Below are 16,743 nucleotides of genomic sequence, written 5' to 3'. Positions count from 1 at the left end.
GAGGAGTTAAGAGGGAATGATTAGTGAGCTAGAAAAAGCCAAGGGTTACAGCTTTCCAAAATACTAATTTAAAACCGTGCTCAAGTGAAAGTCCTCACATCAGAGCTCTGCACCATCATCTGTGGAAAAACAAAAACATGTTATGCTCTGTACCGTTCTGAAGGGTCCTATCACAGCTTGGGCAGTAGCACAGTGCATGAGTTAGCTGATGGCTTAGCTGGGGGTCAGACCTGACCACCTCCTTCCTTCTTTTCTTCCTTCCATCCCTACTGCAGTATACAGTTGCAGGGGGATGGTGATAGATGGCATTTTTCTGTGCTGAGATCACCTGGACATGGGACACAGACTCCCTAACTGCACAGTGTGTAGCTATGCTGTCTGACAGTTTGTTCCATTAACGTTATCAATTTCCTTTAAGTAACTGTGGACTGCCAGCTTAGTGCTTAGCTACAGCATACTTGAGAGCCCTCCTACAGCTGAAAAGAAACAGCTGTGACATGTGGTGTGCATGTAAGAAATAAACCATGAGGCAATACAGGCGGTACTACAACCTCACAGTAGTTCCTGTGAGAGGGGGAGTGAAAAATCTTCCGTTCTGGGGTGTAAGTTTGGCACAACTCGGTAAAACTCAATTTCGTTCATATCCATAAATAAGATGTTTGAAAAGGGATTAGAGACTGGCTGAAGGCTTCTACTAAAGTTCCTCTGTGGAAGTGATGCTGGGATTCATTTTATGCTCTTATTTCAATGCCAGGCACTGTTAATATTGTAAAGTCTTTTAGCTACTCAAGGGCATAAGGATACAGAAAGTCAAGGCTCTATCATACAATAAAGCTACTGGGATTAAAACTTAAGTATTATGTCCAAACGTAGATTTGAGTAGCATGGTATTCTGTAGCTGGGTGCTCTGTTCCCAGTGCCTCTGCCTCTAGCATGGTTACAATTACTGTTTCAGCTCTTTGGGTCTATTCTGAAGCCTTGGTGCTAAGCCATCCTCTCTGCAGCTGGAATGAGGGCAGTTGGGTTTCCATCAGCTTTGCCTGCAGCCTGGCAAAGAGGACCTGGGTTTGAAAACTGGCTGAGGGCTGGAGGGGAAAGGCTTTAGGCCTTGCCCAAGATCTGCTGTGGCATATCTGTCCCCTCCCCAGGCAGGGACTAAGATGTTTGCAGGATGGCGAAGAATAGGGGGCTTGGCAGGAATTGAAGTGCTCCATATTCCTCCTCTGTCTTGGGGCTGGTTGTGCCAATACTATTCACAGGAGACATGGGCAGGTTTGGAAGTGTCCTTAGAACACTGAAAGGAGGGTACAAATTTAGGGCTGGAAACCTACCAGAAGTTGTTTTTTAAAACCCCAAAAGGTGTTTTTAATTTGGTATCTCAATCTCCAGTGCTTTACAGCACTCGGGGGGTTATTTAACAATCCCTTGAGAACTCTACCAGCTGAGATTTGCTGGGAATGTTTTGCCAAACCCAGTAGAAGCTGCATGTTAAACTCATATTTCTCGTGTGCTTTTTTTTTTTCTCAGAAAGCATTAAACAGAGATGGTCCTCCTGTATCAAATAACTGAGTCAACTGTTAGGGGAAAGAGCTGCTGTGCATTCAACCACACCACATACCTTTGGTCAGGGCTATTTCATGCAGAGTTTCCACAACATGAATTTTTGCAGAAGCCGTTGCCTCTCCTTTGGCATTTGATGCATGACACTCATATTCTCCAGCATCCTCTTTGCTCAGAGGAGATATCTAGAGGAAGAAATGCATCCCCCAGTAACTATGCTGTGCATAGCTAGAGGTGATTCTGTTTTAAGGTATCTTAGATAATGTGTTAACTGTTTAAAACATAATGAGATGAACAGAGCGCATGAAGTAGTGGTTAACCCTCAGGGACCACACTGACTGCACGATTTCTTCTGTCTGTCTGATCTGTAAGGGCTCCTCATCTGTGGGTGGGTCTTAGGGATACTTTGCCTCTATTATGATTCCTTCCTAGACATGGCTAAGGTCTCCTTCCCACTAATGGCAGCAGGAAAGTAATGACATACAGAAAGGAGGTATTTTATTTAAGTCTAGCCTTCTCTGATCATAGAATGCATGCTTCTGCTGCAGGCTAGACAGAGGTGAAAAGCTGCAACTGTTGAGACCATAGCATCCACCCTTCTCCTCATGTCTAATTCACACAGGTTGTTTTTCCTCTAAATACTCTCTCTGTTGTCATGTGTCTTCTTCACGCTTCTTTGTTCATGAGTTGTTTGTAAATGTCACTGTACTGTTTGTGCAGCTCTGTGCAGACACAAAGTACTTACGAGCACCCAGCCAGTCACTTCGTGTTTCTCAGGGCCCCCTCGGGTCTGGATGGCCAAGTTTTCCCGGTCTCCAGGCAGAAGCTCCATCCTCTGAACACCATACTGTCCCCGAATTATCTAAACAGAAGGGCAGAGAGGCATGAGAACTTCAGGGCTTATTTATGCTGGAAGTGTTTGGACCATGCCTGCACACAGACAAGATCAACACTAGTTTTAGACGAATGTGTTTTGCACAGGAGCAGTGTTTTTTCTAGAGCTAGCATTTCACCTTACCCTCTGTGTACTGCAGCCCACCACCCCAATGCCTCAGCATCAGCACTGGGGCTGCATTCTCCTGGCCTCAGCAGGAATGGAGAGAGCAGCACAGCTTTCTGGTGTGAACAGTGCTGGGCAGTGGGGTGTGTGAACATGCCCTGCACCAACTTGGTGTCACAGAACTTGTGTGCATGTTCCCAAGAGTAGATTTAACCTGTCAAACGATGCCTGTGCTGAACAAGGAGGATTTGGCTGCCTGCAGCTGCTGGTAGCCATATATCAATCCAGCTCAGCAGGCTGGAGCACTTGCCTTCGGGCTTGGGACTCAGAGGACTGCAGGAGCCAACTGCTGTCCCTGTTTGGAGAGCCTCCCCCACAACTTTCCCGATGACCAGGCTTTTTAGCATAGCAGTAGCTGAGACCTGAGTATCTGAATGTTGCTCCTGGAACAGGCTCTCCCTGCATGACCCATCCTCTTCCCAGTAGGCCAGGCACAGCCCTGTAGGCTTCTGCTGCAGCAAACCAGGCAGCCCCTCCAGGTGGGCACAACATTGATGACAGAGCAGCAGTGCAGTCACTCCTCAATGCTGTGTATCGCAGCCCAGAGCACAGCATGAAGTAAGCGGTGCTCAGCCCTTGTTATCACGAGGTCACACAGTCTCAGACATGAGAAAGAGGCACAAAAGCAGAGAAGCACTGACAGTCAGTGTAAACACGGCATCTGCTTGTAAACAAGCAGAAGATGCTGCCTGGGTCAGCATGCCGACATGGAATTCTCCCCCGACAGTCTGCTCTTGCACCCCCATGAACAGAGTTTGCTGTTTCAGAACAGAGCAGTCTTTGGGCTAATATATTTTTTTTTTTCCTCTGTAGTATTCTTAATCTAGTATTGTTTCAGCTTACTTTTAAGACTCCTCCTGAGTGCCCACAAACCTGTGGCATTTTAAAAGGCTACAGGGGCCAGACAGCAGCTCTCAGCCTTATGGCTGGGATCCACTCTGCTCAAGACTGGCCCCTGCCCTAAGCCAGGTGTTACCAGCACACTGCCAAAATCAGCACACCACTGGCTACCAGAGACAACTGGCCCACACGGTTCCCATTCCTGACGTGGGTGAGCCGTGTCTAGCCACCTGAGAGTCACAGCCGCCAGCAGGGTGACAGCAGGTCAAGGGACATTGCCTGTGTGCTCCAAATACCAGGCGCTACCATGAGAAACACACATCTTGTTCTGCCTCGGGATCAACTAGAGTTTAGAAAAAGATTAAGCAAAGCCAGATGTTTGTGGGCGGACAGAACAGCACAGATGAGAGAACTCATCACAGACGTGTGTTTTTAAGGAGGGATCGGCTATTGCCATTATGCTTACCAGGCAGTTCCAGCTGCCTCAGGTTTGCTGTGTCTCAGGAGCTCCTAGCAGGGTCCTTACCTTGTTCCAGATGAGGACAGGGGTTGGGATGCCTATGACTTCACAGCTCAGGTAGATCTGCGCTCCTGTCACATTCCAGATATCTTTAGGAGGGGTCACTATGGAGGGTCCTGCAAAAAGGAAGAAATGCTTTTAGGCATTGGGTAACTGCATGCCTGTCTCCCTTTCTCCTTGCTAGTCTTTTAAGCAGGGCTAGTCACTTCTGACAGGTTGTGAGGATAAGGTGAAGAAGGGCCCTGCTTGGAGTAAAGCTTGTTGGACTGATCTCACATCACAGCACTCCTCTCTCCAAAGCTACATATGCATCTGACCATAAGCTGTTCAGGCTGATGGGCACTTGCCCCGGGTGGAAACTCAAGTTCAGGTCATCAGTCCATCTACTTGCAAGGTGGAGGTTAAACATAAGCTAGTGTTTGTATTCTGTTCTCTTAGGGCCCGAGCCAGGACTTTACGAACTGCTGCCTTTGATCACCATGCAGCCACCAAGTGCATTGTTGACACTCCGCTGGCATGAAGGAATGAATCCCTTAGGAGACAGAGTGGGTCCCCTTCACTCTCCCATGCCACAGAGAGATTGGCCAGCTTTACAGCATCCTTTTTCCCAGCACAATTTTAATCTGCAGCAAGGCCTGTGGCAGGTGGCTAGCAGAATTCAATGTCACGCTGCTTCTGTTTTACCTGTGTGCAATATTCAGCAAAACAAGGCTGACTGAAGGGTGGCAGAGCTCTGCTTGGGGGAGGGTCTGGGAAAGGACCAGGTGAATGCAGAGCTCCATTTTCCCCAAAGAGCTCTAATCCCTGGTGAAACAGAGAGTTGTTTCCAAAGCCAGATGGGAACAGAGCTGTTTTGCAGATCTGGCTGGAGATGTTTACCCCTCAGGCTGGGAAATGTTGGAGATTTAACTCATATCCCTGGAAGGGAAGAATGGCCTTTTCTGTTCAATCCTTCTTCAGTGGGGCTGTTTACAAAATGCAGCTATTACTTCCCCACAATAGGAAGTGCAAACGAGCACATAGTGTTTATTTCCACTTATTGATAGCTTGAAGAACACAGCAGATTTTCCCCTTCTGCTCTGAAGATGTAGGTAGTGACAGGAAACTAAAGCTCCCATTAGACTCTGCCAGAAGGCATTTCCTATGGGAACAAGTACTCCAGAGCCAGCCTGACTGAAGCCCCTCGGTATGCTGGCTCACAGACCACAGCTCATTCCCAGCCCTGTAAAAGAGAGACAGATTTGGGTCCTGAATGTGCACCAACCTTAGTCCTGAACATGCACTCTACCCTACAACCCCCTTGCAGGCAGTGAGAAGCTGGTTTCAGGTGCATCCCACTGCACCAACATCTAGCAGAAAGCTGCTGTCTTTTTACTTCTTTGGGATCTAGGGGCAGACTGACCCCAGTATCACCAGCCAGATGACATCAGCCATCCCTCTGCCTTAGCCCAAGGGATGCTGAGGTGGCTCCCCACTCCTGAGCAGCTGGTGTGATCCCAGAGAAGAGTTTGCTCTTTCTTTTCCGAGATTTTCCTGTCCAGGAATGACTGTACATGTCCTGCCGGTGGGAAGGCACTAAGAGACCAGGGGTGGCTACAATCCAGATTTTCTGTTAAAGAGATATCCCAGTCCTGCTTTTAATAGGAGGTAGCTGCATAGAAGCAGGGATGGGTATTGCTGTCCCCACGATGAGGCCACATCAGGTCATGCACTCTGCTCCGCTTCCCCAGCGAAGCCGTTTCCTGCACAGCCCTGCTGTTTTCCTCGTGTCCCTTGAACAATAGGGTACTTGGCAGCACCAGTGGGACTAGATGTCCCCAGGCTGCTTAGCTCATCCCATGCTCTGCAAGGACCTCCAGCTGACGTGCTCCCACCCTAGCAGCCTGCTGACGCCCTCTGCTCTGGCCATGCAAAACCCTCCATGTGCAAGGTGCCCTTCCCAGAGCAGAGCTCGAGGCCTGTCCCCGGGGCAGCAGGGCTATGTTTGACCCCATGTGACACCATCCTCTTTATCACTGGTCGCTGGATTCTCCGTGAGGCAGCAGAAACACAGCTGCCCCAAAATGACCACCATCTCCCACTGCAGAAAACGAGAGATCCTGATTCTTACATTAAAATCCAAGTGGATTTTAAGGCACCATTAAGTTCTTCCAGGATCAGGCTCAATTCTTCCTTGTCTGGGAACCTGCAGCATTCATCACACCGCTAAATCCACTGCCCGTAGTGTCTCAGTCTTGGCTGCCACTGGGTTCCCCCCTGTGTCACAAGCCCGTACACACTCTGCCCACGGATATTTGCTCACTCTGCCAGGAGCAGGTCACACCAGGATTTTTCTGCAGCAGCTCCTGGCAGGGAAAAGAGAGAGGGAATTTCTGCCCACCTCCCAGGCAAGGAAAAACTCTTTATTTTCCCTTGAAAGGGGAATTGCCTGCACAATTTCACAGTGAAGCTCTGGCTGGCTTGGCGCAGCAGCCACAGCACAGCCAGAGTCTGGCTGTTATGAGGCAGACTCGAGCTCGGGACGTACATCCTGATCTAACCAGGAGGAATGTGAAACTCTGCCTGTGTCTGCAAAATGAACTGGGAGCACTCACAGACCTCTGCCTCCATCCGGCACAACCCTGAGACCAGAAGGGAATACACAACCCCAGAGATGTGACTGTGTCATGGGAAGAGTCAGTGTGGTCTCTTGGGATATTCAACTTAAATCCAGACAGCCAAAATTCTAGAGCTGTGCTTCTTCCTCCACTAAAAATAAATGAGAAAGGCCAAGAAGTCAGCAGATTTTAAGTCAAATCACGACAGGCCACGGCATTAGCTAGGCTCCCACCACAGCCAGCTGACACCTGGGTGCATGGCAGCCACCCTGCTTACTGCCTGTGTTGGTCCCCCTCATGCTCCCTTCCACAGTCCCCAGAAGCAGCCTGAGATGGGCAGGGGACACAGCAAACTGCCACTACAGGAGAGGCAGGGGATGCCTGAGCCTTGCAGGGACTTCAGAGGATGTGAGGACATTCCCTCCTGCAAGTCACCCCTCTTGCTTCGGGGATACTTGTGAAGGGAGTGAGGCCACCATGTGCCCAGCAGGACTGGAAACAAGCCTACCTTGTACAGAGCGGATGTTTGGATTCCTGCCAGGCAGGAGCAACTTAGCCCTCATCCTACAGCCTACATCTCAGAGGCCTTGCAGCTCTGCTTGCAGCATTCTCCACCAAGGGGAATGTTTCTCCATCTGCTTTCTTTGGGCCAGGAAATTGCTGGTGGCACCTAGGGATGCAAATGGCCATCAAGGCCAGAGACCCACCTAGATGATGGAGACACAAATGCGGCTGGGTGGTCTCTGACTGAGCCAGAGGCACCATGGATGTGGAGGATGCCGGTACACGCCCTGACAGTGAAGGAGCTCCTTGGCCAAGAGGACAGTGCAGGCTGTTGATGGATATCAGCTGCTCTCTGAAGGCACTTCAGGCATTTCCTCCCTGCTCTGCCCATTGTTCATAAGACAAATGGCTCTCCATGGCCAGGGAAGGGGCTTATGTACAGAGCCAGCAAGCTCATTCACCCTGGAGAGGAGCCTGAAAGCGCAGGGATTGTTTTTTCTGCAGATCACAGGAAGCTGACAGCCTGCGTTATGTCAAAAACAGCAGCTGGAGAGGAGTTTCCACTGCTGTTATGTAGCTGCTCTTCTGCCACAGCAGCATGCAGCAGAGCCTGTGACTTCATGGATGAGGCCATCATTTGGCATCTGTTCCTGGCACCCTTCTGCCCTGAGCACCTCTTCTCTGCTCAGCACAGCAGGTAGGGATCTGGCACCTCCCAGCCCACCCACGCACCTGCTGGTATGACAGCTCAGAGTTAGCTGGACCTCACTGATATTCCTTTGGTGTCCACACACACACAAAGAAATAAATCACACCCCAGCAAGCAGAGCAATAGCTTCTTCAGTAAAATCAAGGGGGCTACAGGTGTGTCACTAAAGGCAGAAATAAACTCAACATAAAGCACTTGTGGGGTATGCCCTGGTGCTTGGGTGTGCATGGGAAATCCTGACCACCAACATATGAAGCTGTCTACCACATTCTGAAGCTTATGTGGGTGCCAGCCTGTTTCCCAGCCAGCCCTCCTGAGCATTGCATTGCCATGCCACAGCCCTGGGTGAAACACAGTCTCAGAACAACAGTCCCTGCAAGACAGCAAATCAAAGCAAAAGCTGGACAGTTTTCACCCTTACAAGCACTTGCAAATTTGAAATAGACTCACTCCAGTCTCCTAAGTTGCTGGGAAAGTATTTTTCCTTCAAAATGACTTTATATGGAGAGGAAGAAACCTTCTGTAATAGCATCTACTCAATAGTTGGCATGGGCTCGACTGCTCCCTCCCAGGTCAGTGCTCTGCAAGAAGCAGCAGCAGACAGGAAGTGTGAGCAGCTTCTAGCCTTCCCCATTCCCAAAGCTACCTGCTGCTTTCTGGTAGACTACAAGCCTCCTTCTTTACCTCTTGCTGAAGGCATTTGTCCACCTCCTTTAGCTTGGCCTTGAAGAGACTAAGGAGTTACAGAAAGAGGCTCCAAGACACCCAGAGCAAAGGAGATGCGGTCCTCCATGGGGTTTACACATAGGCTGGGAGAGAGAACAGGGCAGCACTTCAAAGAACAAAACCTCAAGCCCTTTCTCCCGTAGGTGGCATGCAGGACAGGTCTGTGCTGGCCCTGACATTGTGCCCAGGGAAGAGGCTGCCCCTCAGCACACCGTGTACCATGCTCAGCACTCTGCCACATCCGCAGCATCCTCAGCGCCATCTAAATGTCAACACTGGGCTAATGCGGGGGCCAATGTGGCTGAGGCTGTTCTGAAGCTCAGCTACAAACTTATAACTACACTTGCCCTTGGAAACAGGCAAGTGGGGAAAGGGCAAACTCTCTGAGAGGAGATGATGCTGCCCTTGCAGAAGACTTCCACAAGCCAACCTCTCTCCTGCCTTTTCCCCTCATCCTGCCTGTTTTTACCCACTTCCCCCTCCTTTGCCAGTGTCTGAAGTGTGCTGTCCCCAGGGTCAAACAGACAGTAGCTTTCTGTAAACACGCTTGCTGCTTCCTGGCCATATCTGGATGCGTACTTGAGGTTTTTTATCCCAGACCTCACAGACACACTCATAGAGGCCACCATCTCCCCTCTACTCTTCCTGTGATCTTGGCTCAGTTTTACTAAGAAAACTGTCATTATGGCACAAGGAGGATCACAAGCTAAAGCCTGGAAAGAATGTGAAAAGCTTGTGGTGAGAGACACAGAAACAAGGCATGGCAGCGTTTATGCATGGAAAAGCAAGTAGGGCTTTCAGAAGTCCAACCTGATTAGACTTGTTACATGGTAATCTCCTATTTAGTATGAACCTCAATCAACCTCAGCCTAACAAAGGATTAAACATATTTTTTTAAACACAGCATGCCTTTCCAGCAACAGGAAAAAGCACAAACACAGGGAGGAATTTGCTGATCTCTAATCATTCCTTCCTAGTGATGATTTGTAATATGCTATGATGATTGAGAATAAAGAAACAGGTGAAATACCAGATCCTCTTGGGCAGTGGAGGCATTTGCATAGCCCCTCGCATACTGGTGTTCTCCAAGATACTGAGCTGCCAAGTAATATATTAAGCAGTTTCCCTAACAAGATTTTAGCACAGTTACCATAAAAACTCAAGCTCCAGTGAACCAAAACCTTTTCAAATATCTAAATGCCTTTTAAGGAGGAATTTATGGCTTATCCTACAACAGTGGAAAATACCCAAGTTACAGATTAACTAAAAAAAAATACCAGCACAAAGCTTCAGCCCTAGAAACTCTGCCTCAAAATCCCAATGCACTGTGTGCTGGGAAAGCAAGCACCGCACTGAATCAAATCCCCACACCACGCTCTATCCAAAAGGACTCTGTGCTACAAAACAAAAGGTGTAAACACACCACACACCTGTGTAGCTCTGCTGTGGACTCTCTGGATGCAGCACAAAAATGCTGCAGCACAAACACCTGCAAATAACAATGCTTTCCTTTGTGGTAAGAGAAAGCAGGTACCAGCCACTGCTGCAAGACCCCCACTCCCAGCTGATGCAGAAACCCAAACCAGATTCCCAGGAGTATCAGGGAGTCCAGTTCATTTCCAACCATAGATGACTTCTTAGCAAAAACATGCCTAAATCTCTCTTTCAACAGCAAAGAAGAAAGCACTCATGAAATACTGATAGTCTTTTAAGTCTCTTAAAATCCAGGAAAGGAAGAATGGCAGGAAAGACCTAAATCAATCTAAGCTAGTTGTTAGTTCAAAAGCACAAATCCGGAAGAATTTATTGCAAAATGTGATTATATATTAACTATGCTGTCTGGTATCTAAAAGAGTCGTAGCCTTTGAATTTAAGACAGCTCTATCAGGAAAAGATGAGCCAATGTCAGTGATAACAGCAGCCTGTTATCTCCCAGAAAGTTTCCCTCAAAAGCCCCCATTCCTGCTCTACTCTGGCAGTGGATTAAAAAAATAAACAAAACACCCTCAAAACTAAAATATTTCTGGCAAAGCTTCAAGAGCTGAATTTGGATGGAAGGAGCCAACAGATGTGATTTATGTTTCTTGTTTTAAAATTGACCTGTGGGAAGTCAGTGCCTCTTTCTTTGCAGAGCAGAGAGCGCTTTATCGGATACTAAGGCACCAGCAAAGCAAAACCACTGCTGCGGGAAAGTGGTGGGACTCTGGGCGAGTGTATTTGTCCCTGGGGCTGTCAGTCTCCATGAGAACCTAGCAGACATGATTCTATGTCCATCAGCCTGTTTTTTAAGCCCTGTGGACATCCAAGAAACCTTGCACCCACCTTTCCCCAGACCCCAGAGCTGGTGGTTGGCACCCAAGCAAGAAACGTTTCTTGGCAGGGATGCTGCCTGGGCTTCTGGCAAGCCAAAATGATACCTCTCAGGGAAGACAGCTCAGCTCTGGTGACTGGGATCTCCCCAAACTGGGCATCCTTTAGAGCTGGCTACAGTCTGCTTTAAGAGAATCCCTCTCCTGGTCCTGCTGTTCATAAGCTCTGCAACCTTTGGGAAGGATCCTGCAAGGTGCTGTGTCCCCATCACCATAGGGTAAACCTCTGCATGTTTCATGGAGTCACAGAGACTTAAGCCACATTCAGATCAAATGAAATAAAGCAGGCTGCTTGGCAAGTCAGCAAATGTCCTTCACCCAGAGAAGCCCCGACTTTCTGTCTCTGGTAGGTCTTTGTAGGTAGGTACAAAACACCAACAGTTCCCTGGAGAGTGAAAGACTGTCCTCTGATGTCTGTGGTGTGAGGCATTTGGGCAAGAACATGCACTCAACTTCACCCAAGAGAGAAGTGAGCATAAAAGAAAGGCAAAGCCTTGACTTACAACAGCAAAACAACCTAGAGAACTTAACTCTGCTTGAACAGGTATCAGGGACTTCAAACCATAAGGCCTTTGGGCTGCAATGAGGCAACTCCAGCAGTATCTCCACCAGTCACAACAAGTCCCCCGAAGTAGGTATTTTGCTGGCATCTAATGATAAGAGAGACTCTGGGGTATTTGTCTCTTCTTGCACTGGTTAGGCAACGAGTCCGTGCCTGGTATTTTTCAGCTCAGAGAGATCGTCATGCCAAAAATCCTGCAAGCTTTTTGATGGGGGTTGGTGCATTGAGGTTGTTTTTCTGCCTGGCTTGAGTTGAGCCACACAATCCTAATTCTTTATGCCAGTTGGCTTCACATGCCAGTGGGTACCACATTCCTCCTGCCCCAGGTCCTAGATGTGCGTAAACAGCCTCAGTGCATGCACTGCAAAATGAATCTCAGCCTAAATTACTGTGCACAGATGGGTGATGGCAGCTCCTAAACTGTTATGGTGGCCTCCCCTCCTGCCACGGGGACCACTGGAGATGGCACCCCTGACTGTCTGTCCCTGCCCCACCAGCAGGCTTCTGCTTTGTGTCCAGGCCTGCCCTACCTACAAGAGCTGGGAGCAGACCTGAGCGTAGCTATTTGTATCCATGGGCAGAGAGCAAAGGGCCAACCCATGTAAAGGCAATGCTGGAAAGCAGCTGGAAAACTTCACAGCATCCTTCTCTCTCACAGCCTCAGCACTGGGATTAGTTACAAGAGGCTGCCAGGGCACAAGGGTAGAGATGACATGTGGGTAGTGGCTCCCTGGCAGGGAGCAGGCCAAGCCCAGAGCCAGCTGGGAGTGCAAGCGTGAGGGCGCAGCATGAGCCCAGCTGGGAAGGAGCACCACAGCATCACTGCCTGCTCACCCACGGCAAACACAAGCAGCTTTGCTGTGTCCTGCTGACACAGCACCACCAGCAGCCACGCAGCCTCAGGGAGTTGGGAATCAAGCAAGGTGCATTTTTCCAGCCATTTCCAATGGTCCTGCTCAGATGCCACCCACTCCAGCAAAGACTGACTGGATTCCTGCACCTGCCAAGTGCAGGTATAGCAAGGGTTATTTCCAGCCTCACAAGCTCTTCTCAACTGTGTCTTACTTTTCCCTCCTACGCAAAGTTTTGTCTACAACGGAAATACGTTTTTCTGCATGGCTTCACTATTTTTATACAAAGAGCACAGACATCAGATCCCAGAGGTCTGGGAAACAAGCAGCACAAAAAGAATCCCAAGGACAAGGTCAAGGCGCATTATGTAGCGCTGAGAACTGGCTCCTTACTTTTGCTACTGAACAACAAAGAAACATCCAATTTGTTCCTAGTTGGTGGGCAGTATCTCTTAGCAAGCAAAAGCTGCCAAATATAATTTTAATGAACTTTTATCCCCTTGGAAATATATCTGTGGTGGAAAAAATGCATGTCTGAAGGAGTATTTTGCACATCAAGCCCTGTGTAGCTGACTACTTTGTTTCCAGGAGGTTTTACTCATGCCCACTTGTGTTGACTGTGACAAATCGCAGGACTATCCCTCAAACAGGTGAACCTCCTTCAGACCTTTTGACTAGCTGGTACATATGCCACAGATAGGGTATGAAGTGCAGCCCCAGTTAACCAAGAAATTTTAATTGCTTGAGTCTTTTAATTGTTTGTGGCTGATCCCTGTGTCTCAAGGCAGAAGAGAAGGTAGGTGTGGTAAGACTCATTCCCACCTTGACTGAAAGGTGAGGTTTGAGCAAACACTGGTAGGAATCAATAAAAGGCAGCATTTGCCCCATTTTGTCCATGTCCAGTCTTCTGTCTTAACACCCCAAACATGCCACAGTGCTCGTATGAGTGAGGAGAAGCATCTGCCAATATGCTGGTCCCTTCTTCCACTGGATACCCCACCTCCAGCTGCTGATGACAGCAAAGGCCAACAGCAGCCACAGCTCCACATTTTCTCCTCCCAAGGACCAGCTTTCAATGGGATGTGCAAAACAAGCCCTCCCTCTCCAGTTCACTTGTTTAAAAAAAGCAATCATAGTCACGACCCACTGCTGGAAGATGTTTTTCTGGATTTCTCCTCAGACTTGAAAGGCTGCTCACTCTTGCACTCAAAGGATGAGATCCTGATAGTCCTGCAAGTGCAGACACCTCAGAGCCCATCTGCCCTGAGCAAGAAGCCCAAGTCCAATGACCCCAAGGATTCTTTCTACACAAAAGCTGTCACACAAAAGACTGATGCAGGCAGGATCCTGCCTGTTTGTGGTCTCCCTGTGCAGGATCCCACCCTAGGCAGTGCCTTAAGGAGATCATGTCTGTTTGTGGTGGGAAATGGCAAAAGCCGGAACTTCCGCACTTTTGACTCCCACAGCATTTAGGTTCTTTTGGAAACCAATAAAAGTGCTGTCTCCTATCTGGAAATATACTGAAAGAGGCTCTGCCTTGTGAAGCTGATGGGATGGATGTCCTCTTCTGCCATTCTTTCAAAATCGGTGTGGAGATTACAACTCACCTCCTCTCCCCACCCAACAGTCCTAACTGCCAAGAGGCCCTGAGGACTACAGAAAATACTTCCGGATGTCTACCACATGTGTGGGCTGAGTCCCTGCCTCAGCTGCACTCCACAAAGCAATGTGCATCACCAGAAGAAGGTTTGCAGCACAACATTATGCTGCTGAGGGTCATCTCAGAAGAGACAGTTGCAACACCACTGCTGAGCAGCCTGCACCCTCCTGTTCCCTTCCCTGAGATGCTGGGTTGGAGCTCTCCCAGCAGCACGATCCAAAAGAAGAGCAATTTCCCAGAGTGTCAGAGGAGGGGACATTTTGCCAGTGGCTCAGCATCGCATGCTCCAGCAAAGTTCTTAAACAACAGGTAACGGATTGCAAAGCTGCACATCTGCATGCCCAATGGGACCTTCTCCAAGGAAGGGATGCAGTTTGTGCATGGAGTGGTTGTCCTGCACTGTGACCCCCTACAGAGAAGCTGCTGCTGCGATGACCAGAGGATGGAGAAAGTCTCACGGGAGCTGTTTAAGGGTGGTGGGTCAGTGGCGTCCCACCATCCTGCCTAGTGGCTTGTGTTTGCATTGACCTCATAAAACTCTGTCTCCATAGTCTAGGTCAAAGCCCCATCAGGCCAAGCCAGCACCCAGTCTGGGACAAACACAAGGAAGTCCAGACAAGGGCTGGGGCAGAAGCTTACAATATGAGCATCAATACTTGTTTTGCCATGAACTCCCAGGTGACCTTGAGCAACACAACTGTGAACAGGGCCCTCTTCCCAAGTACACACTTGAAATGTGACCTCAGACATCTTTCAAACAAAATTGCTCGCTCAGTCTGGGCTGGCGAGGCCAAGAAGCAGCATGTATTTTTAAGACTGCTGTGACCATCTCCCGAGTCTGCTGGACAAGAAATACCCCTTCCAAACGTTAGACAGAGGTGAGGACAGAGGCTGTTTCATCTCATCCCAACAATAGCCTGAGGGTTGAAGCTCCTTCTCTCCAGGAGTTAACACTGTACCACAATGTTTCCAGCTAATACATAACCCTGATGTTTTGCACAAGGTTTGTGAAAACCCATGCAGGGCATTTAATGGACAACGTCCAAGTGCATAACCCAGTCCTCACCCAGCCTTTCATGCTTTCCTTGGAAGTTTCAGAAACATTTTTTGCAAGACATACTTGGCCTCAGTTATGGGAAGAGAGACAAAGAGGAGGTGGAGGTTGTGACCCTACACATACCGCGTTTATGAAACACTCCTCCACCAAAACAGCATTGGCTCTGCAATATCGTCCTTGAGACGTTCAGTAAATGGTTTGTCTGCTATGTCCCACCCCTCCCTTCCTCCCAATAAAACCCACTATCAGAAAGCCAGGATTTCTAGTAGAGGCTCCACAGTAGAACAATTTCTTCCTTGAGCAGCATCTCCAAGCAACAGCTTGGGAAGAATTGAGCTCACTCAAGTGCAAACCACTAAGTACAGCTCAGAGGAAAGTCACTGCTTGTTTTAATTTCAAACCAAAGCAAGCCAGTGAATGCTGGCTCTGAATTTCTCTTGCTTTCGCATCCATTTGATCATTTCCTTTTCTCACGGCAATCTTCCTCTGCCAAGTCCTCCCCTGGACTGATAAACTCTTTTGTCCCATTTCACAGCATCCCAGGCTGCAAGTTGCAGGCAAAGTATGAAAAGCAGCGCAGTGTAGTTTCAGTACAGCTGGAAGCTATGGGGAAGTGGCCGTTTCCCCGCATTTCTGGGGCTGGTCTAAAGTCTTACTCCAAGTTTAGGCAGCATGATGCGCCTGGAACTCTGAAGTCCATTTAAGGTGGTTTCATCTTAACGTTATAAATAAGCATCCCAGTGGGATAAAACAGTACGAGGAACAGTTGGGACCAGCTTTTTCACGGTGAAGTCTGACAGCACAGCCGCACATCTCCCCTCCCAAATCGTGCCAGCGCCCAGCTCGTCCCGCTCCCTTCCCCGAGCACTTGGCCTCCGGCCGCCCCACCCGCCCGCCCAGCCCCGCACCTTGCTCGCAGGCTCCCTTGCTGCGCTGGTTGATGGCGGGTTCGCCGCGGCTCTGGGCTCGCAGGCTGGCAGCGCGGAGCTGGCAGCCGCTGCTGTAGGTGAGCCCGTCGCTGCCGCACACTGGGTAGCGGCTCTTGCAGAGGCACACGCCGGGCGGGCCGGCGGCAGCGACGGCAGCCAGGGGTCCCGGGGCCGGGCCGCCCTTGGCCTTGCGGCGCTGGCGGCTCTTCACGCACTCGAGGCCGGGGGCGCAGCGCCCCCCCGCAGCCCCGCCACCACCGCACGCCTCGCCCTCGCCGCGGCCGCACTGCCAGCAGCAGCCGCAGGCGTCCCGCACCCGGCCCAGCGGGCAGCCCCGCGGGGGCAGCGCCGGGCACTGCGCCGGCTCGCAGGGTCCACAGCCCCCCACCGCCGCAGCGGGCACCGCCGCCGGAGCGGGCACCGCCAGCACTAGCAGCAGCAGCAGCAGCGCGGAGGGCGGCATGGCGGCACAGCGCCGCCCGCCCCCGCCAGGCACTTAAACCGCAGCAGGGGAAACCCCTCCCCGGCGGCGCCGGCCCGGCCCCGGTCACGGCCACGGCCCCCGCGGCGGCAGCGGGGCACCGCCGCCCTCCCTCTGCACCGCCAGCCCCTCCGCACCGCCACCCTCGGTCCCTTCGTATGCTGCGGGGGCTGCCCCTCAGCTCTGGCGTCCTGTTCCTCTCTCTTGTCACCCGCCTGTGCTGCGCAGCCGTCAGCTGCGAGGAGCAGCAGAGACCCCGAGATGGGTCAGTTTCCTGCAGGAGTGGGAACGAGAGACCAAAGGAGGGCTGTCGGGCTT

The 16,743-nt window shown here is 50.3% G+C and overlaps 1 protein-coding gene across 1 annotated transcript; it reads right to left on the bottom strand.

The window, feature by feature from the left end:
- Positions 1-80: 80 nt before the first annotated feature.
- IGFBP7 (insulin like growth factor binding protein 7) lies at positions 81-16,407 on the bottom strand (the record flags this gene model as incomplete). The annotated part of the gene is made up of 6 exons (XM_080343838.1): positions 81-119; positions 557-564; positions 1,619-1,745; positions 2,306-2,422; positions 3,987-4,096; positions 15,924-16,407. The coding sequence occupies 6 exons, from the start codon at positions 16,405-16,407 to the stop codon at positions 81-83; spliced, it is 885 nt and encodes a 294-aa protein (XP_080199964.1).
- Positions 16,408-16,743: the final 336 nt, after the last annotated feature.

This window comes from Nesoenas mayeri (genome assembly GCF_963082525.1).
Source record: "Nesoenas mayeri genome assembly, chromosome: 4".
NCBI classification, from domain to species: Eukaryota; Metazoa; Chordata; class Aves; order Columbiformes; family Columbidae; genus Nesoenas; species Nesoenas mayeri.
Note: the sequence above shows the minus strand (reverse complement) of the source record. Positions and strands in the feature narration are given on the sequence as shown.